Source organism: Bombina bombina, chromosome 2 (assembly GCF_027579735.1).
Source record: "Bombina bombina isolate aBomBom1 chromosome 2, aBomBom1.pri, whole genome shotgun sequence".
In the NCBI taxonomy this organism is placed as follows: domain Eukaryota; kingdom Metazoa; phylum Chordata; class Amphibia; order Anura; family Bombinatoridae; genus Bombina; species Bombina bombina.
Window position 1 is genome coordinate 1,401,372,009 of NC_069500.1, and position 23,777 is coordinate 1,401,395,785.

Below are 23,777 nucleotides of genomic sequence, written 5' to 3' on the forward strand. Positions count from 1 at the left end.
TGAGTAAGAATTACTTGGGGGGGGCTTTTTGTGGTCATATTGCATTACAATAATATTGCATTGTTTATTAATTATTTTATATTATTATATAACTAGGAAACACGGAACAATAACATACAAACAAACATCACAATATTGTATTGTAGACCTACTATAAATGCTGTCTTACAGATGCTCCAAGGCGCCCTCTGATGACATCATACTTAGAAATGCCTGAACAAAAGCAGGGCATCATACTGTGCCGCACTGACAGTGTCCCTGAATCTGTGATTACCCTGTATAAGGGTGATGTGCTCCTGACCAGCACAGCTCTGTCTCTGGCCGACAATAATCAAAGGATCTGGGTATCATCTTCGCACAATTACTTGAGACTGGAGATCAGAGACATCACAGCTGAAGATTCTGGACGCTATGTATGCACTGCTAGCAATAAATTAGGAGCAACAAAATCATCTATTATTTTTACTATAAAAGGTAAGTTTGGGTTAAACGTTTTGTGAGGGTTTTCTAAGAAAAATGTTTTAGTGTTGTAAATAGACTTGTGCACGATCGAAAAATTTGGTTCGCTTCATTTTTTTCCAATTTGAGTCGTAAAAAATTGGGTTTGAGACATTCGCAATAATTTGGTATGTGTCGGTAATTCGGTTTTGCATTTATTCGTGTTGTTACGAATTTTGAAATTTGGATTCATTCGAAACCGTAATCGAATTATTATTAATGTCAGACCGTATCATTATTACGGACAAATTGTTATTTCTAACTAATGTTCCGGCAATTGGCGAAAAAAATATGTTAAACCGCCGCCACCCACGCCGCCACTAAATAAAGCTATTAACCTAGGCTGACCATATTGCGGCTTTAAGACGGGACACATATAAAAAATACATGTCAGGGTTCTTATACAAAAAATTTCTTTGAACAGGCCTGAAAACAGCCCTGACATATGTATTTTTCATATGTGTCAATTTTTAAAGCAGCAATATGGTCACTATATTAACCCCTAAATTGCCGTCCCTCTACATCACTAACACTAGCTAAACCTATTAACCCCTAAACCGCCACCCCCCACATCGCCGACACTAACTAAATCACAAAATAAAATTATTAACCCCTAAACCGCAGTACCCCGACATCACGGACACAAACTAAACCTATTAACCCCTAAACCACACACCCCCAGAACGCCAACACTGCCTAAACCTATTAATCCCTAAACCGTCGTTCCCAAACATTGCCAACACTAAATTAATCACTAAATAAAGTATTAACCCCTAAACCGCCGTTCCCAAACATCACCAACACTAACTAAACCTATTAACCCCTAGATCGCAGTTCCCCAACATCGCCGACACTAACTAAACCTATTAATTAACCCCTAAACCTCCGCCCCCCACATCGCTGACACTAACTAAACCTATTAATTAACCCCTAAACCTCCGCCCCCCACATCGCAACATCCTAAATTAAACTATATTAAACCCTAAACCTAACCCTAAACCTAACCCTAACACCCCCTAACTTTAACATAATTTAAATAGACCTAAATTAAAGTTAAAATTATTAACTAAATAAATACCTGTTTAAAACTAAATACATACTTACCTGTGAAATAAAACCTAAGCTAGCTACAATATAACTAATAGTTGTATTATAGCTAGCTTTGGTTTTATTTTTATTTGACAGGTAAGTTTGTATTTATTTTAACTAGCTAGACTAGTTAGTACATAGTTATTAACTATTTACTAACTGCCTAGTTAAAATAAATACAAACTTAACTTACCTGTGAAATAAAAGTAAAACCTAAGCTACCTTACACTAAAACCTAACATTAGAAAAATAAAAAAACCTACCATTACAAAAAACACTCGGCTAGATTACGAGTTTTGCATTATGAGTGAAAACGCTGCATTTTCACTACCGCTGCTATTACGAGTCTTGCAGGTAGAGTTATACCGCACACTTTTTTGGCCATAACGTAACTACCGCACCTTTCAAAAAGTCCTTTTCCAATGGGACTTCCATAGCGCCGGTATTACGAGTTTTGCCTGGGAGGCCAAAAAGTGAGTGGTGCAGCCTATACCGTCAAGATTCGTACCGCCATCTAAAGTCAGTAGTTATGACTTTTCCATTACAAATCTGTAGCATAAAACTCATAACGAAAGTGTTACAAAGTACACTAACACCCATAAACTACCTATTAACCCCTAAACCGAGGCCTCCCGCATCGCAAACACTAAAATACAATTATTAACCCCTAATTTGCCGCTCCAGACATCGCCGCCACTATAATAAACATATTAACCCCTAAACTGCCACACTCCCGCATTGCAAACACTAGTTAAATATTATTAACCCCTAATCTGCCCCCCCAACGTCACTGCCGCCACTATACTAAAGTTATTAACCCCTAAACCTAACCCTAAGTCTAACCCTAACACCCCTAACTTTAATATAATTAAAATAAATCTAAATAAAAATTACTATCATTAATTAAATAATTCCTATTTAAAACTAAATACTTACCTGTAAAATAAACCCTAAGCTAGCTACAACATAACTAATAGTAACAATGTAGCAATCTTAGGTTTTATATTTATTTCACAGGCAAGTTTGTATTTATTTTAACTAGGTAGACTAGTTAGTAAATAGTTATTAACTATTTACTAACTATCTAGTTAAAATAAATAGGCCTAGATTTGGAGTTCGGCGGTAGCTGTCAAAACCAGCGTTAGAGGCTCCTAACGCTGGTTTTGGGCGCCCGCTGGTATTTGGAGTTAGTGATTAAAGGGTCTAACGCTCACTTTTCAGCCGCGACTTTTCCATACCGCAGATCCCCCTACGCCATTTGCGTAGCCTATCTTTTCAATGGGATCTTTCTAACGCTGGTATTTAGAGTCGTTTCTGAAGTGAGCGTTAGAGCTCTAACGACAAGACTCCAGCCGCCTGAAAATAGCAGGAGTTAAGAGCTTTCTGGCTAACGGCGGTTCATAAAGCTCTTAACTACTGTACCCTAAAGTACACTAACACCCATAAACTACCTATGTACCCCTAAACCGAGGTCCCCCCACATCGCCGCCACTCGATTAAAATTTTTAACCCCTAATCTGCCGACCGCCACCTACGTTATACTTATGTACCCCTAATCTGCTGCCCCTAACCCCGCCGACCCCTGTATTACATTTATTAACCCCTAATCTGCCCCCCACAACGTCGCCGCCAGCTACTTAAAATAATTAACCCCTAATCTTCCGACCGCAAAGCGCCGCCACCTACGTTATACTTATGTACCCCTAATCTGCTGCCCCTAACCCCGCCGACCCCTGTATTACATTTATTAACCCCTAATCTGCCCCCCACAACGTCGCCGCCAGCTACTTAAAATAATTAACCCCTAATCTTCCGACCGCAAAGCGCCGCCACCTACGTTATCCCTATGTACCCCTAATCTGCTACCCCTAACACCGCCGACCCCTATATTATATTTATTAACCCCTAATCTGCCCCCCTCAACGTCGCCGACACCTGCCTACACTTATTAACCCCTAATCTGCCGACCGGACCTGAGCGCTACTATAATAAAGTTATTAACCCCTAATCCGCATCACTAACCCTATCATAAATAGTATTAACCCCTAATCTGCCCTCCCTAACATCGCCGACAGCTACCTTCAATTATTAACCCCTAATCTGCCGAGCGGACCTCACCGCTATTCTAATAAATGTATTAACCCCTAAAGCTAAGTCTAACCCTAACACTAACACCCCCCTAAGTTAAATATAATTTACATCTAACGAAATAAATTAACTCTTATTAAATAAATTATTCCTATTTAAAGCTAAATACTTACCTGTAAAATAAATCCTAATATAGCTACAATATAAATTATAATTATATTATAGCTATTTTAGGATTAATATTTATTTTACAGGCAACTTGGTAATTATTTTAACCAGGTACAATAACTATTAAATAGTTAAGAACTATTTAATAGTTACCTAGTTAAAATAATAACAAATTTACCTGTAAAATAAATCCTAACCTAAGATATAATTAAACCTAACACTACCCTATCAATAAAATAATTAAATAAACTACCTACAATTACCTACAATTAACCTAACACTACACTATCAATAAATTAATTAAACACAATTCCTACAAATAAATACAATTAAATAAACTAGCTAAAGTACAAAAAATAAAAAAGAACTAAGTTACAGAAAATAAAAAAATATTTACAAACATAAGAAAAATATTACAACAGTTTTAAACTAATTACACCTACTCTAAGCCCCCTAATAAAATAACAAAGCCCCCCAAAATAAAAAATTCCCTACCCTATTCTAAATTAAAAAAGTTACAAGCTCTTTTACCTTACCAGCCCTGAACAGGGCCCTTTGCGGGGCATGCCCCAAGAATTTCAGCTCTTTTGCCTGTAAAAAAAAACATACAATACCCCCCCCCCCAACATTACAGCCCACCACCCACATACCCCTAATCTAACCCAACCCCCCTTAAATAAACCTAACACTAATCCCCTGAAGATCTTCCTACCTTGTCTTCACCATCCAGGTATCACCGATCCGTCCTGGCTCCAAGATCTTCATCCAACCCAAGCGGGGGTTGGCGATCCATAATCCGGTCCAGAAGAGGCTCCAAAGTCTTCCTCCTATCCGGCAAGAAGAGGACATCCGGACCGGCAAACATCTTCTCCAAGCGGCATCTTCGATCTTCTTCCATCCGGAGCGAAGCGGCAGGATCCTGAAGACATCCAGCGCGGAACATCCATCCGGGCCGACGACTGAACGACGAATGACTGTTCCTTTAAGGGACGTCATCCAAGATGGCGTCCCTCGAATTCCGATTGGCTGATAGGATTCTATCAGCCAATCGGAATTAAGGTAGGAATTTTCTGATTGGCTGATGGAATCAGCCAATCAGAATCTAGTTCAATCCGATTGGCCGATCCAATCAGCCAATCAGATTGAGCTCGCATTCTATTGGCTGATCGGAACAGCCAATAGAATGCGAGCTCAATCTGATTGGCTGATTGGATCAGCCAATCGGATTGAACTTGATTCTGATTGGCTGATTCCATCAGCCAATCAGAAAATTCCTACCTTAATTCCGATTGGCTGATAGAATCCTATCAGCCAATCGGAATTCGAGGGACGCCATCTTGGATGACGTCCCTTAAAGGAACAGTCATTCGTCGTTCAGTCGTCGGTCCGGATGGATGTTCCGCGCTGGATGTCTTCAGGATCCTGCCGCTTCGCTCCGGATGGAAGAAGATCGAAGATGCCGCTTGGAGAAGATGTTTGCCGGTCCGGATGTCCTCTTCTTGCTGGATAGGAGGAAGACTTTGGAGCCTCTTCTGGACCGGATTATGGATCGCCAACCCCCGCTTGGGTTGGATGAAGATCTTGGAGCCAGGACGGATCGGTGATACCTGGATGGTGAAGACAAGGTAGGAAGATCTTCAGGGGATTAGTGTTAGGTTTATTTAAGGGGGGTTTGGGTTAGATTAGGGGTATGTGGGTGGTGGGTTGTAATGTTGGGGGGGGGGGTATTGTATGTTTTTTTTTACAGGCAAAAGAGCTGAAATTCTTGGGGCATGCCCCGCAAAGGGCCCTGTTCAGGGCTGGTAAGGTAAAAGAGCTTGTAACTTTTTTAATTTAGAATAGGGTAGGGAATTTTTTATTTTGGGGGGCTTTGTTATTTTATTAGGGGGCTTAGAGTAGGTGTAATTAGTTTAAAATTGTTGTAATATTTTTCTTATGTTTGTAAATATTTTTTTATTTTCTGTAACTTAGTTCTTTTTTATTTTTTGTACTTTAGCTAGTTTATTTAATTGTATTTATTTGTAGGAATTGTGTTTAATTAATTTATTGATAGTGTAGTGTTAGGTTAATTGTAGGTAATTGTAGGTAGTTTATTTAATTATTTTATTGATAGGGTAGTGTTAGGTTTAATTATAACTTAGGTTAGGATTTATTTTACAGGTAAATGTGTTATTATTTTAACTAGGTAACTATTAAATAGTTATTAACTATTTAATAGCTATTGTACCTGGTTAAAATAATTACAAAGTTGCCTGTAAAATAAATATTAATCCTAAAATAGCTATAATATAATTATAATTTATATTGTAGCTATATTAGGATTTATTTTACAGGTAAGTATTTAGCTTTAAATAGGAATAATTTATTTAATAAGAGTTAATTAATTTCGTTAGATAAAAATTATATTTCACTTAGGGGGGTGTTAGTGTTAGGGTTAGACTTAGCTTTAGGGGTTAATCCATTTATTAGAATAGCGGTGAGCTCCGCTCGGCAGATTAGGGGTTAATAATTGAAGGTAGCTGTCGGCGATGTTAGGGAGGGCAGATTAGGGGTTAATACTATTTATGATAGGGTTAGTGAGGCGGATTAGGGGTTAATAACTTTATTATAGTAGCGCTCAGGTCCGCTCGGCAGATTAGGGGTTAATAAGTGTAGGCAGGTGTCGGCGACGTTGAGGGGGGCAGATTAGGGGTTAATAAATATAATATAGGGGTCGGCGATGTTAGGTCAGCAGATTAGGGGTACATAGGGAGAACGTAGGTTGCGGCGGTTTACGGAGCGGCAGATTAGGGGTTAAAAAAAATATGCAGGGGTCAGCGATAGCGGGGGCGGCAGATTAGGGGTTAATAAGTGTAAGGGTAGGGGTGTTTAGACTCGGGGTACATGTTAGAGTGTTAGGTGCAGACGTAGGAAGTGTTTCCCCATAGGAAACAATGGGGCTGCGTTAGGAGCTGAACGCTGCTTTTTTGCAGGTGTTAGGTTTTTTTTCAGCTCAAACAGTCCCATTGTTTCCTATGGGAGAATCGTGCACGAGCACGTTTTTGAGGCCGGCCGCGTCCGTAAGCAACTCTGGTATCGAGAGTTGCATTTGCGGTAAAAATTCTCTACGCTCCATTTTTGGAGCCTAACGCAGCATTTGTTTGGACTCTCGATACCAGAGTTAATTTTATGGTGCGGCCAGAAAAAAGCCCGCGGAGCGTTAACAGCCCTTTTACCGCCGAACTCCAAATCTAGGCCATATAAAATTACCTGTAAAATAAAACCTAACCTGTCTTACACTAGCACCTAACATTACACTACAATTAAATCAATTACATTAATTAAATACAATTAACTAAATTACAAAAAAAATAAACACTAAATTACACAAAATAAAAAAAGAAATTCTCAAATATTTAAACTAATTACACCTAATCTAATAGCCCTATCAAAATAAAAAAGCCCCCCAAAATAAAAAAAAAACCCTAGCCTAAACTAAACTGCCAATATCCCTTAAAAGGGCCTTTTGCGGGGCATTGCCCCAAAGAAATCAGCTCTTTTTCCTGTAAAAAAAAATACAAACAACCCCCCAACAGTAAAACCCACCACCCACACAACCAAACCCCCCAAATAAAATCCTATCTAAAAAAACTTAAACTCCTCATTGCCCTGAAAAGGGCATTTGGATGGGCAATAAACCCTTAAAAAAACCTAACACTAACCCCTGAAGATCCACTTACAGTTTTTGAAGACCGGACATCCATTCTCATCCAGCCAGTAGAAGTTTTCATCCAAGCGGGCAGAATTCCTCAATGAAGCCGGGAGAAGTCTTCATCCAAGCAGCAAGAAGTAGTCCTCAAGGTGGGCAGAAGTCTTCATCCAGACGGCATCTTCTATCTTCATCCTTCCGACGCGGAGTGGCTCCATCTTCAAGACATCCGGCGCGGAGCATCCTCTTCTGTCAACGGCTATTGAAGAATGAAGGTTCCTTTAAGGGACATCATCCAAGATGGTATCCCTTGAATTCCGATTGGCTAATAGAATTCTATCAGCCAATCGGAATTAAAGTTGAAAAAATCCTATTGGCTGATGTTCCAATCAGTCAATAGAATGCAAGCTCGATACTATTGGCTGATTGGATCAGCCAATTGGATTTTTTCAACTATAATTCCAATTGGCTGATAGAATTCAGCCAATCGGAATTTAAAGGACGCCATCTTGGATGTCGTGCCTTAAAGGAACCTTCATTCTTCAGTAGCCATCGACAGAAGAGGATGCTCCGTGCTAGATGTCTTGAAGATGGAGCCGCTCCACGTTGGAAGGATGAAGATAGAAGATGCCATCTGGATGAAGACTTCTGCCCGCCTGGAGGACCACTTCTTGCCACTTGGATGAAGACTTCTCCCGGCTTCGTTGAGGAATTCTGCCTGCTTGGATGAAGACTTCTCCCGGCTGGATGAGGATGGATGTCCGGTCTTCAAAAACTGTAAGTAAGGGTTTATTGGGTGGGTTTTATTTTTAGCTTAGGATTTGGGCAATGGAAAAGAGCTAAATTCCCTTTTAAGGGCAATGCCCATCCAAATGCACTTTTCAGGGCAATGGGGAGCTTAGGTTTTTTAGATAGGATTTTATTTGGGGGGTTTGGTTGTGTGGGTGGTGGGTTTTACTGTTGGGGGGTTGTTTGTATTTCTTTTTACAGGTAAAAGAGATGATTTCTTTGGGGCAATGCCCTGCAAGAGGCCCTTTAAAGGGCTATTGGCAGTTTAGTTTAGGCTAGAGGTTTTTTATTTGGGGGGGTTTATTTTGATAGGACTATTAGATTAAGTGAAATTAGCTTTAATAGTTGATAATTTCTTTTTTATTGTGTGTAATTTAGTGTTTATTTTTTGTAATTTAGTTAATTGTATTTAATTAATGTAATTGATTTAATTGTACAAAATTAACTTCTAAATAAATAGTAGAGCAATACTATAACTAGGCTACAGGCTGCACGCTGACATATACTAAGTAGAAACTAAAATATTAGAAGATACTGAAAAGATATTAAAAAAGAAAAGATATTACTACCATACCAGAATCTCACATACAATTAAAATTAACATTTTAAAGTTGGGTCGACAGAGTAATGCTACCCAAATGGTATTGGTAATGAACAAAATGAGCCCCGGCAGGTAGCTGTGACGGGGCAGCAATATGGATTATACTAGTGGAAGTACACGTATATTTGTGATGTTAAACTGTATCCTCACAGGTCATTTTGATATTGAACTGTAACTTCACAGGTAAATCATATGTCTAAAAAAGCTGCTTGGCATATAAACAATAAAAGAACAATAATAATAAAAATATGAATAATCTGATGTACTAACGTCTCTTTCCTAAATGCTGGATCAAAGGTAGTGAATGTTTAATTATTCATGAAAGTTCAGAGTACCATGTTTTGGTCCAGTATTGTAATCCACTTAGATGTTAATCTGGTAGGTAATTCAGTGAATCTTTTCCGGTGCTGCTAGTTCCAGGATCCTGCTTGTGTTTGAATCCTCAAGTAGAATAGAGCTGTAGAAAGAAAAAACAAGCGCAACCACGATTCACTGTATTTATTTAGAATAAGGTCACATAAAAAGCTTAAAAATGCCCACTTACAAGATATGTGCATACTATATGCACGTAAAATACACTATCCTGTTGACAAAGTTCACCCGGGTGTGAACAAAACGCGTTCAGAAGACCAGTACAACATAGAGGCAAGTCCTTATACGGCACAAAAACCTTGAACTTTTTGTTTCCAACTGACCGCCGAAATTACCAGGGAGTACCAAGTCTGTGTAAATAAGTCAGGACCAATAAGGAACAAACACCATTATCATAATCTGACAGTGACTTGCACAGTGGGGATCCGACCGAGGTGTCAGAATAAAGACCTTTTACGTGCATATTGTATGCACATATCTTGTAAGTGTGCATTTTTAAGCTTTTTATGTGACCTTATTCTAAATAAATACAGTTAATCGTGGTTGCGCTCGTTTTTTCTTTCTACAGCTTGATTTAATTGTAGTGTTAGGTGTTAGCGTAAGACAGGTTAGGTTTTATTTTACAGGTAAATTTGTATTTATTTTAACTAGGTAGTAAGTAAATAGTTAAAAACTATTTACTAACTAGTCTACTTAGTTCAAATAAATACAAACTTACCAGTGAAATAAAAATAAAACCTAAGATAGCTACAATATAACTATTAGTTATATTGTAGCAAGGTTAGGTTTTATTTTATTGGTAAGTATTTAGTTTTAAATAGGATTTTTTAGGTATTAATTGTAATTTTTATTTAGATTTATTTTAATTATGTTAAAGTTAGTGGGTGTTAGGGTTAGGGTTTCGTTAGGGTTAGGTTTAGACTTAGGGTTATGTTTAGGGGTTAATAACTTTAGTACAGTGGCGGCGACATTGGGGGCAGCAGATTAGGGGTTAATAAGTGTAATGTAGGTTTCAGCGATGTCGGGGGAAGCAGATTAGGGGTGTTTAGACTCTGGGTTTATGTTAGGTGTAAACATAACTTTTCTTTCCCCATAGGAATCAATGGGGCTGCGTTACGGAGCTTTATGCTCCTTTATTGCAGGTGTTAGGCTTTTTTTTTAGCTGGCTCTCCCCATTGATGTCTATGGGGAAATCATGCACGAGCACGTAAAACCAGTTCAAAGCAGCGCTGGTATTTTGTGGGGTATGGTGCTCAATGCTGCCATATTGCCTGCTAATGCCGAGCTTTTGCAAACCTGTAATAATAACAACAACAACAACAACTAGTATTTATATAGCGCCTTTCTCCCAGTGGAACTCAAAGCGCTTGCTCTTGGAATTAACCAAATCGGCAGCTGAATAGTAATAGTTGTTATTATTACCCAATTTAATGGTACTCATTTTATTGACCTCGGTAGGATGAAGGGCTGTCTGCCCTGCCAAGATTTGAACCTGTGACCTTGGATCTTTTAAACAGGCTTTTTTGTAGTCAGGGCATTTATCAACTGAGCTACCACAGCGCTATAGGGAGGTGAGCGGTGACAATAACTTGCAAATTATTACCGAGCCACTCATAACGCAAAACTCGTAATCTGGCCGACTAAAATTACAAAAAATAAAAAAAAATACCATTACAAAAAATAACAAACAAAATGATCCAAAACAATAAAAATTATTCCTATTCTAATACCCTGTTTTTTTTTTTTTAAAAAAACACCCCAAAATAAAAAAAAAACGAATCTATAATAAACTACCAAGGACCCTTAAAATGGCCTTTTGTAGGGCATTGCCCTAAAGAAATCAGCTCTCTTCCTACAAAAGAAAAACAAACACCCCCTAACAGTATACAAACCCCCACCCCCCCCAAACCCACAAAATAAAAATAAAGTAAAACCTAATATACCCATTGCCCTGAAAAGGGCATTTGTATGGGCATTGCCCTTAAAAAGGCCATTCAGCTCTTTTGCTGCCCATTAAAAATAAAAAATGGCTATTCAAAAATAAATAAATCCCAAAACGAAAAAAAAAACATTACACAAAATAACAAACGAATTATTCAAAATAATAACAATTACTCCTATTCGAATACCCATTTTAACAAAACTCACCGCCAAAATAAAAGAAATCTAATCTATAATAAACTACCAATAGCCCTTAAAAGGGCCTTTTGTAGGGCATTGCCCTAAAGAAATCAGCTCTTTTTCTAAATAAAAATACAAAGCCCCAATAACATTACAAAGCCCCACCCCCCCAAACCCACAAAAAAATCTAAAAAACCTAATCTACCCATTGCCCTCAAAAGGGCATTTGTACGAGCAATGCCCTTAAAAGGGCATTCAACACTTTTACTGCCCTTAAAAGGGCATTTAGCTCTTTTAAGAGTGCCCATTACCCCAATCTAAAAGAAAAAACACTCAGAAAAACCTTAAAAAAAAACCCTAAACCACTAACCCCTCTTTAGGTACTTGAACAATCTTCATCCAGGCAGCTCCATCTTCATCCAGACGGCTCCATCTTCATCCCGGCGGCTCCATCTTCATCCATTTGGGGACCAGCATCTTCTTCATCCCTGTGGCAGCAATGCGCGGAGGTCCATCGATCCGATGTGGAGGTCCTCTTCATGCGATCGTCCGCCGCACACTGAGAATTTAAATGCAAGGTACCCCTTTTATACTGGGGGTACCATTGCATTCCTATTGGCTGAAAAAAATGAATTGGCCAATATGAATAAGAGCTGCTTAAATTCTATTGACTGTTCAAATCAACCAATAGGATTTAAGCAGCTCTCATTCCTATTGGCTGATTCGAACAGCCAATAGGAATGAGAGCTGCTTAAATCCTATTGGCTGTTCAAATTAGCAAATAAGATTTAAGCAGCTCTTATTCCTATTTGCTGTTCAAATCAGCCAATAGGAATGAAAGCTGCTTAAATCCTATTGGCTGATTTGAACAGCCAATAGGATTTAAGCAGCTCTTATTCCTATTGGCTGATTCAAATTTTTCAGCCAATAGGAATGCAATGGTACCCCCAGTATAAAAGGGGTACCTTGCATTTCAATCCTCAGTTTGCGATGGATTATCACATGAAGAGGACCCCCTCGTCAGATCTATGGACCTCCGCCTCCGCAGGGATGAAGAAGATGCCAGTCCCTCGATAGATGAAGACGGAGGCGCCTGGATAAAGTTTGACCTCCGCCTGGACCTCCGCGCATCGACCGCTCCACCTTTTCAGGTATGAAGACGATGCCAATCCTGCAATGGAGCTGATGGGATGAAGATCGTTCAAGCAGGACTTCAGCAACTGTGAGTACCTAAAGAGGGGTTATGGTTAGGTTTTTTTAAGGTTTTTAGGGGTGGATTTTTTTTTTAGATTAGGGTAATAGGCACTCTTAAAAGAGCTGAATGCCCTTTTAAGGGCAGTAAAAGAGCTGAATGCCATTTTTAGGGCAATACCTATACAAATGCCCTTTTCAGGGCAATGGGTAGATTAGGTTTTTTTAGATTTTTTTTTTTTTATTTTGGGGGTTTGGGGGGTGGGGGTTTGTAATGTTATTGGGTCTTTGTATTTTTATTTAGAAAAAGAGCTGTTTCCTTAGGGCAATGCCCTACAAAAGGTACTTTTAAGGGCTATTGGTTGCTTATTATAGATTAGGTTTCTTTTATGTTGGGATGTCTTTTTTTAAAATGGGTATTCGAATTGGAATAATTGTTATTATTTTGGATATTCTGTTTGTTATTTTGTGTAATTTTTTTCTCGTTTTTTTTTTTTTTTTTTTTTAGAATAGCCATTTTTTTATTTTTAATGGGCAGCAAAATAGCTGAATGCCCTTTTAAGGGTAATGCCCATACAAATGCCCTTTTCAGGGCAATGGGTAGATTAGGTTTTACTTTATTTTTATTTTGTGGGTTTGGGGGGTGGGGGTTTGTATACTGTTGGGGGGGGGTTTGTTTTTCTTTTGTAGGAAAATAGCTGATTTCTTTAGGGCAATGCCCTACAAAAGTCCCTTTTAAGGGCCTACAAAAGGCCCTTTTAAGGGCCCTTGGTTGTGTATTATAGATTTTTTTATTTTATTTTGGGTGTGTTTTTTTTTTCAATAGGGTATTAGAATAGGAATATTTTTTATTGTTTTGGATAATTTCATATATTTTTTGTAATGGTAGTTTTTATTTTGTAATGTTAGGTTTTAGTGTAAGGCTGCTTAGGTTTTACTTTTTTTCACAGGAAAGTTTGTATTTATTTTAACTAGGTAGTTAGTAAATAGTTAATAACTATTTACTAAATAGTCTACATAGTTAAAATAAATACAAACTTACCTGTGAAATAAAACCTAAGCTGGCTACAATATAACTATTAGTTATATTGTAGCTAGCTTATGTTTTATTTCACAGGTAAGTTACTTTGGCCTAGATTTGGAGTTCGGCGGTAAAAGGGCTGTTAACGCTCCGCAGGTTTTTTTCTGGCCGCACCATAAATTTAACTCTGGTATCGAGAGTTCAAACAAATGCTGCGTTAGGCTCCAAAAAAGGAGCGTAGAGCATATTTACCGCAAATGCAACTCTCGATACCAGAGTTGCTTACGGACGCGGCCGGCATCAAAAACGTGCTCGTGCACGATTCTCCCATAGGAAACAATGGGGCAGTTTGAGCTGAAAAAAAACCTAACACCTGCAAAAAAGCAGCGTTCAGCTCTTAACGCAGCCCCATTGTTTCCTATGGGGAAACACTTCCTACGTCTGCACCTAACACCCTAACATGTACCCCGAGTCTAAACACCCCTAACCTTACACTTATTAACCCCTAATCTGCCGCCCCCGCTATCACTGACCCCTGCATTATATTATTAACCCCTAATCTGCCGCTCCGTAAACCGCCGCCACCTACGTTATCCCTATGTACCCCTAATCTGCTGCCCTAACATCGCCGACCCCTATGTTATATTTATTAACCCCTAATCTGCCCCCCACAACGTCGCCGACACCTGCCTACACTTATTAACCCCTAATCTGCCGACTGGACCGCACCGCTACTATAATAAAGTTATTAACCCCTAATCCGCCTCACTAACCCTATCATAAATAGTATTAACCCCTAATCTGCCCTCCCTAACATCGCCGACACCTACCTTCAATTATTAACCCCTAATCTGCCGACCGGAGCTCACCGCTATTCTAATAAATGTATTAACCCCTAAAGCTAAGTCTAACCCTAACACTAACACCCCCCTAAGTTAAATATAATTTTTATCTAACAAAATTAATTAACTCTTATTAAATAAATTAATCCTATTTAAAGCTAAATACTTACCTGTAAAATACATCCTAATATAGCTACAATATAAATTATAATTATATTATAGCTATTTTAGGATTAATATTTATTTTACAGGCAACTTTGTAATTATTTTAACCAGGTACAATAGCTATTAAATAGTTAAGAACTATTTAATAGTTACCTAGTTAAAATAATAACAAATTTACCTGTAAAATAAATCCTAACCTAAGATATAATTAAACCTAACACTACCCTATCAATAAAATAATTAAATAAACTACCTACAATTACCTACAATTAACCTAACACTACACTATCAATAAATTAATTAAACACAATTGCTACAAATAAATACAATTAAATAAACTATCTAAAGTACAAAAAATAAAAAAGAACTAAGTTACAGAAAATAATAAAATATTTACAAACATAAGAAAAATATTACAACAATTTTAAACTAATTACACCTACTCTAAGCCCCCTAATAAAATAACAAAGCCCCCCAAAATAAAAAATTCCCTACCCTATTCTAAAATACAAATATTACAAGCTCTTTTACCTTACCAGCCCTGAACAGGGCCCTTTGCGGGGCATGCCCCAAGAATTTCAGCTCTTTTGCCTGTAAAAAAAAACATACAATACCCCCCCCCAACATTACAACCCACCACCCACATACCCCTAATCTAACCCAAACCCCCCTTAAATAAACCTAACACTAATCCCCTGAAGATCTTCCTACCTTGTCTTCACCATACCAGGTTCACCGATCCGTCCTGGCTCCAAGATCTTCATCCAACCCAAGCGGGGGTTGGCGATCCATAATCCGGTGCTCCAAAGTCTTCCTCCTATCCGGCAAGAAGAGGACATCCGGACCGGCAAACATCTTCTCCAAGCGGCATCTTCTATCTTCTTCCATCCGATGACGACCGGCTCCATCTTGAAGACCTCCAGCGCGGATCCATCCTCTTCTTCCGACGACTAGACGACGAATGACGGTTCCTTTAAGGGACGTCATCCAAGATGGCGTCCCTCGAATTCCGATTGGCTGATAGGATTCTATCAGCCAATCGGAATTAAGGTAGGAATTTTCTGATTGGCTGATGGAATCAGCCAATCAGAATATAGTTCAATCCGATTGGCTGATCCAATCAGCCAATCAGATTGAGCTCGCATTCTATTGGCTGATCGGAGCAGCCAATAGAATGCGAGCTCAATCTGATTGGCTGATTGGATCAGCCAATCGGATTGAACTATATTCTGATTGGCTGATTCCATCAGCCAATCAGAAAATTCCTACCTTAATTCCGATTGGCTGATAGAATCCTATCAGCCAATCGGAATTCGAGGGACGCCATCTTGGATGACGTCCCTTAAAGGAACCGTCATTCGTCGTCTAGTCGTCGGAAGAAGAGGATGGATCCGCGCTGGAGGTCTTCAAGATGGAGCCGGTCGTCATCGGATGGAAGAAGATAGAAGATGCCGCTTGGAGAAGATGTTTGCCGGTCCGGATGTCCTCTTCTTGCCGGATAGGAGGAAGACTTTGGAGCACCGGATTATGGATCGCCAACCCCCGCTTGGGTTGGATGAAGATCTTGGAGCCAGGACGGATCGGTGAACCTGGTATGGTGAAGACAAGGTAGGAAGATCTTCAGGGGATTAGTGTTAGGTTTATTTAAGGGGGGTTTGGGTTAGATTAGGGGTATGTGGGTGGTGGGTTGTAATGTTGGGGGGGGGGGTATTGTATGTTTTTTTTTACAGGCAAAAGAGCTGAAATCCTTGGGGCATGCCCCGCAAAGGGCCCTGTTCAGGGCTGGTAAGGTAAAAGAGCTTGTAATATTTGTATTTTAGAATAGGGTAGGGAATTTTTTATTTTGGGGGGCTTTGTTATTTTATTAGGGGGCTTAGAGTAGGTGTAATTAGTTTAAAATTGTTGTAATATTTTTCTTATGTTTGTAAATATTTTATTATTTTCTGTAACTTAGTTCTTTTTTATTTTTTGTACTTTAGATAGTTTATTTAATTGTATTTATTTGTAGCAATTGTGTTTAATTAATTTATTGATAGTGTAGTGTTAGGTTAATTGTAGGTAATTGTAGGTAGTTTATTTAATTATTTTATTGATAGGGTAGTGTTAGGTTTAATTATATCTTAGGTTAGGATTTATTTTACAGGTAAATTTGTTATTATTTTAACTAGGTAACTATTAAATAGTTCTTAACTATTTAATAGCTATTGTACCTGGTTAAAATAATTACAAAGTTGCCTGTAAAATAAATATTAATCCTAAAATAGCTATAATATAATTATAATTTATATTGTAGCTATATTAGGATTTATTTTACAGGTAAGTATTTAGCTTTAAATAGGAATCATTTATTTAATAAGAGTTAATTTATTTCGTTAGATAAAAATTATATTTAACTTAGGGGGGTGTTAGTGTTAGGGTTAGACTTAGCTTTAGGGGTTAATACATTTATTAGAATAGCGGTGAGCTCCGGTCGGCAGATTAGGGGTTAATAATTGAAGGTAGGTGTCGGCGATGTTAGGGAGGGCAGATTAGGGGTTAATACTATTTATGATAGGGTTAGTGAGGCGGATTAGGGGTTAATAACTTTATTATAGTAGCGGTGCGGTCCGGTCGGCAGATTAGGGGTTAATAAGTGTAGGCAGGTGTCGGCGACGTTGTGGGGGGCAGATTAGGGGTTAATAAATATAACATAGGGGTCGGCGATGTTAGGGGTAGCAGATTAGGGGTACATAGGGATAACGTAGGTGGCGGCGATTTGCGGTCGGAAGATTAGGGGTTAATTATTTTAAGTAGCTTGCGGCGACGTTGTGGGGGGCAAGTTAGGGGTTAATAGATATAATACAGGGGTCGGCGGTGTTAGGGGCAGCAGATTAGGGGTACATAAGTATAACGTAGGTGGCGGTCGGCAGATTAGGGGTTAAAATTTTTAATCGAGTGGCGGCGATGTGGGGGGACCTCGGTTTAGGGGTACATAGGTAGTTTATGGGTGTTAGTGTACTTTAGGGTACAGTAGTTAAGAGCTTTATAAACCGGCGTTAGCCAGAAAGCTCTTAACTCCTGCTATTTTCAGGCGGCTGGAATCTTGTCGTTAGAGCTCTAACGCTCACTGCAGAAACGACTCTAAATACCGGCGTTAGGAAGATCCCATTGAAAAGATAGGCTACGCAAATGGCGTAGGGGGATCTGCGGTATGGAAAAGTCGCGGCTGAAAAGTGAGCGTTAGACCCTTTAATCACTGACTCCAAATACCAGCGGGCGGCCAAAACCAGCGTTAGGAGCCTCTAACGCTGGTTTTGACGGCTACCGCCGAACTCTAAATCTAGGCCTTTGTATTTAGTTTTAAATAGGTACATACTATTTATTTATTTAGTTAATAATTATTACTTTAATTTAGGTCTATTTTTAATTATGTTAAAGTTAGAGGGTGTTAGGTTTAGGGTTAGGTTTAAAGTAAGGGGGTGTTAGGTTTAGGGGTTAATATAGTTTAATTTAGGTTGTTGCGATATGGGGACCGGTGATTAAGAGGTTAATAGGTTTAGTTAGTGTTGGTGATGTGTGTGGGGGGGTGCGGTTTAGGGGTTAATAGGTTTAGTTCATATTGGCGATGTGGGGGGGTGCAATTTAGGGGTTAATAGGTTTAGATAGTGTTGGCGATGTGGGGGTGTGGTTTAGGGGTTAATAGCTTTATTTAGTGGCAGCGATGTTTGAGAACGGCAGTTTAGAGGTTAATATGTTTAGTTCATGTCGGCGATGTTTTGGGATGGCGGTTTAGGGGTTAATATGTTTAGCTCGTGACAGCAATGTTTTGGGGGGGCGGTTTAGGGGTTAATAAGTTTAGTTAGTGTTGGCGACGTTGGGGAATGGTCGTTTAGGAGTTAATAGCTTTATTATAGACTTAGAGTTAGTGTCGGGGAACTGCGGTTTAGGAACAATGAAACATTCCAAATATTAATAATGGATCCGAAAATTCAAAAAATAATTTATTTTCAGAATTTTTCGGAATTATTCGGGATGTGCCAATTCGGAAATTTGGATAGATCTGAATCTGCGAATCGGTCAAAATTCGGCCAAATTCCAAATTTGTCCGAAAAAGAACCGCACATGTCTATTTGTAAACTGTATCCATACTGGTGTACAATAAGATACACCCAATAAAATCTGTAGCTACATGAGAATCCAACTCACTGTAACCTCACTGAGTTTGCAACTAACTGTTACTATGGTACTCATAAAAAATGTGCTGAATCTCTGGGCAATGACATATTGTGACCTCAGATCCCTTGAAGAGAACTGACCCTGTGTCCTTCAGTCAAGGGTCCTGAAACTCCAAATTTGTCTTTCATTATTCAGATAGAGAATACAATTTAAAAAAAGTTTACAATTTACTTTTATTATCAAATTTTCCATGTTCTCATGTTATTCTTTTTGAAGAGATATCAGATAAGTAGCGTGCACATGTCTGGAACACTAAATGACATCTAGTGCTCTTGCTATTGTATAACATTGTTAGGGTTGAAATTCCCCTATGGGTAAAGGGAAATTCGGTGTGGGGACAGGTTAAAGTTTCTCTAAAATCCCTGCAGGGTCAGCCTATGTATCACTGGAGGGCAGTGCCTGATACCAAAATATATATCAAAAAAATATAGACAAAGAAAAAGAGGTATCTAGTGGCACACTTAAATAGAGAGCTTATGATTACAATTAATGCATCAGAAAGGCACTAGGAAGGAGTTAAATTAAAATATAACTTTTATTATGTTAATTAAAAATAAAAAACTTGATTATGTGTATAGTAGTTAAAAATAGGGTATATTGGTGTAACTATAATACAAAACTACAATCCAATGTTTTCTAAGTTGTCACCTACAAAAGCATAGCGACAGCTCTTTGTCTATTATTGGGTACAGTATAAACTGTATAGTACATATATAGATTGTTCTATTATTAGTGTGATTATGTTCAGTCAAATAAATGACATATACCCTTAATGATGATCCAAATCATCATCAGTAAATAGAAATAGATTTTAAAATAAAGAAAATTATTTAGTTATAAAAATACTGTGTCCTGGTCCACGCAGGGTTAAATAGGGTTTAACATAGTTGTATATGTGATTTACAGAATCATATGGTGAGGTAGTGTAGCAACAATTTCATTCAAAAAGCTGTGCTAAGCTTGGATATAGCAATTATCGAAAAAGGGGGGTTGCCTGGAAGACATCACAGGATTCCCCCAAAAAAGGTACAAATAAGTTAGCTTAGACTTAGCAGCGTATTAAACATATGTGGTTCCACAATTATTAGTCTTAAGTTAGGCAATTACCTCACCTACTAATCGTATTTAATTTACTCAATACCCCATACTGTGTGTTAACGTCATTAGTACAGTGGTACCCAAGAACACAGGATTAGAGTAAAAAATGTGTGTTGCTTCTCATAGTCAAATACAGGGAAAAAGATCCCTAAATAGTGTTACTTTTATGGTTGTATAAATTGGCTCAAAAACTCGGTGCTGGGTAGTGTGGGGTTAGATACATATGTATTTGGTTACTGCATATCAGAAAAAAGGCTTTAAGGTATTATCCGTGAGAGCAATGTGGACACGCCACAAAACTGCTCCCTTACTGGTCTCAATAGTTTAAATTTAACCCGGAGATAACTACCATAGCATCATAATTATATTGAGATAAATACCCCACTAAAAACCCGCTAAGTTTTTAAACTAAAGGTGCAGAGATCAGCCAACAATTTAAATTAAATCTATTATTCACAACAATTAAGCATGTTTAGAAAAGCAGAGCGAACGCTTGACGCGCGTTTCGCCTACTGCTTTGTCAAAGGCGCCAAACGGACTTCGTGCCTTCTGATTTATGGCCAAGCGGACCAATCATAAAGGGGGTGTGTAAATCACATGGGCGCGAGTAACCAATCGCGGTGCAGGATGACATCATCCAGTTCTGTGTAAGCTAACAGGTTCTGATAGAGGTGGGTGTGTGTGTTAGCTCACCAATAGCCTGCAATTCCCCGGATGTGTAAATAAATACACTCAGAGCGCAGTGTCACATATAGTGATCGTACAGTTCAGATACCATTGTGAGAGTTTTTTTAAAAATATATATACATGAGTTCCACAAATGTTTAGAGATATAGTATGTCATATCTAGATATCTGCAACGTTCCTAAACAATATGTATTGTATTAGTTTGACGGTTGTTAACGTACTTTTACATGTGTGATGACCTCTCAAGAGAGGGGTAAAGGCGATGTTATTTAATCACAGATATAGGATAACTTAATGCCATCCATATTACAAACCTACAAGGATACTTATACATGTAAATGTCAAGTCCTAATTACTTTCCGCTTACTTGGACAAATAAACATATGTCAGATTTGCACTATTGTTATTGAGAGTAATTATGGCATTTAAGTGTTGCATAAGTCCTGATCTTTGTGTAGAACTGATCTGTAAATAAAGATTAATCTCATTAATGTAGAGTTTATCAGAGTAAGGGCCCCTATATCTTCATAGTTGCATGTCCTTTATATATATCCACGCCTATAATACCTTAATAAATAGCAAAAATTATTACAAGAATAAATACTATTACTTAATGACTGTGTAATGACACCTTGAGGTCTAAATATTTTTTGTATATATATACATAATTACTCCATACTTGTGAGATGTCAAAGGTTAAGGTTGCCCCTAAGTAATTTTTATTCAAAATAATAATTCAATCTTTGCAGTATTATGTCATTTATATGGAGTTGGGTATGGATAATATTAGATATTTGTAGAATAAAATGCATTTATTCTCGGGTATCATGCATATAGAGTAAATCTATTCATTATCATTTTGAATGTATATTTATTATTATATAAGTTTCCACATATTATGTGTCATATATATTCTGCTTTTCACTCCCGTTTGGTCAGAAAAGATCATGTAACCATCCACATATAGGGTTATGTGATTGTTCTTGATTCAGCATTGTTGTTTATGTTTGTAATATGTATTATTGGGCCATATTAAAAATATCTGAGATATGTATTGTAGTTGCCTACATCTCTATATACATAATTGCACAGGTAGTGGGTCTAATAATGTCATAAGAAGGAACTAAAAGATAGTTGTTCGTTAAGTCCTTTAGGTGCCATGGTCTGGAGTCTGAAAATCCATTTAGTTTCCTCTTTTAGGAGAGTCGTTTCAATGTTCCCTCCTCTGATTCCCGGTCTGATTCTCTGTAGGATCCAGCATGTGAGGTCAGGTTTTCCTTTGTGTTTATCCAGAAAATGTTTGGCCACTGATGTAATTTTCTTCCCATTCTCCAGATCCTTCTCGGCATTCCGAATATTGCCAATGTGTTCCCCCAGTCTTGTTCTTAGTTCTCTGGTTGACATACCCACATATCTTTTGTTGCAAACACATTGTAAACAGTATATGATATTTCTGGTTCTGCAGTTATAGAAATCGTTCATACGTATAATCCCCTTGGGGAAGATCTCCATCTGTTTTACTTTACATATATGGGCAGAACTTGCATGTTCCACATGGGTATGTACCCTTCAGATTATCTTTTCTTTTGTTAGTATTCTTAACGAAGTGACTCTTGACAACTTTATCTTTGATTGTAGGCGCTCGTCTCCACGAGACTTGTATCCTGTCTCCTACTTTCCTCGCTAGATCTTCATCTGTCTGGAGTATATGGATATGTTGGTTTAGTATTCTTAAAATTTCCTTGTGCGAGTCATTATAAGTAGTCACAAACCTGACTTTTTGGTCAACATTTTCTTTTGTTTTAGGTACTAAGAGGTCTGATCTTGTTGTATGTAGTGATCTATGGTATGCTTTCTTTTGTACCAAATTGGGGTAGCCTCTCTCTTTGAGTCTCAAATTAAGGTCTCGGGCTTGTTCCTTAAATTTTGTGATTTCCGAGCAGTTACGCCTTAGGCGTAAGAATTCGCCATATGGAATCGCTTTTTTAGGGGAATCATGATGTCCACTCTCAAATCTGAGAATAGAGTTGGTGGCCGTCTCTTTTCTGTGTAAGTCTGTTTGGATCTTATTAAACATATCTCTAGAGATACTCAAGTCCAGAAAGGTTACTCTATCATAGTTGATCTCATATGTTAATCTCAGATTCATATCATTGGTGTTTAACTCATCAATGAATGTTTTGAAAGTGTTAATGTCCCCTCTCCACAAAATAAAGACATCATCAATGTACCTCAACCACAATAAAATGTGTTCAGCATATTTCAGCATTCCGTCTCCAAAAACAATTTCCCTTTCCCACCATCCTAAGTACAGGTTGGCGTACGTGGGGGCACATGCTGTGCCCATTGCCGTGCCCCTGACATGGAGGTAGAATTTGTCATTAAAAACGAAGTAGTTGTGGCTGAGGACAAATCTGAGCAGGCTTAAAATAAAGTTGTTCTTTTCTGTATTTTCAGAGCCTTCCATTTTAAGGAAGTATTCAATTGCATGGCATCCCCATTTATGATCGATTGACGTATATAGAGATTCGATGTCACAAGTAGCAAAGATTGTCTCCTCATCGAGGATTATACCATCAATTTTTCTCAAAACGTCCATTGTGTCTCTCACATAGGACGGTAGTGTTAGAACAATTTCTCTGAGTCTGAAGTCTATATATCTTGAAGCTTGCTCACTCAAGCTCCCAATGCCAGAGACAATTGGTCTCCCTGATGGTATACTTTTATTTTTGTGAATCTTTGGGAGGAGGTATAGAGTTGCTGTTTTCGGTTTGTTAATGGACAAATATTTGTATTCTTTGCTGTTTATCAGATTGTCATTTTTAGCCATTTCAATTATATTCTTATATTTGGCCAAAAAATCTGCGGTCGGATCTCCAAAGAGGTGCTTGTAACATTTGATATCCCCCAGTTGTCTGAGCGCCTCAATTATGTACATGTCTTTTGGAGCAAAATATTCACCAAACATGACGATGAAGACCTGGAAGAGTCAGCCTTACTCAATCTAGTTTCCCTTCTGGAAGAAAATGAAGATATAGCATTGAGCTCAACAGATTGGCTGACTAAAATCAAAACCAAATCTACATTTATGCCCCTAGTCTCTCAATTTTCTCAAATTGACACTTACCTCAAAGTGACAAGCAG

General features: G+C 38.2%; 1 protein-coding gene across 1 annotated transcript in view; it reads left to right on the top strand.

The window, feature by feature from the left end:
- The window catches only part of SIGLEC1 (sialic acid binding Ig like lectin 1), a 220,220-nt gene that overhangs the window by 163,484 nt on the left and 32,959 nt on the right, over positions 1 to 23,777 (top strand). Inside the window, exon 19 of the mRNA XM_053704329.1 lies at positions 172 to 474. Within this exon, the coding sequence (XP_053560304.1) occupies positions 172 to 474 (303 nt within the window). The remainder of the gene's footprint in view (positions 1 to 171; positions 475 to 23,777) is intronic.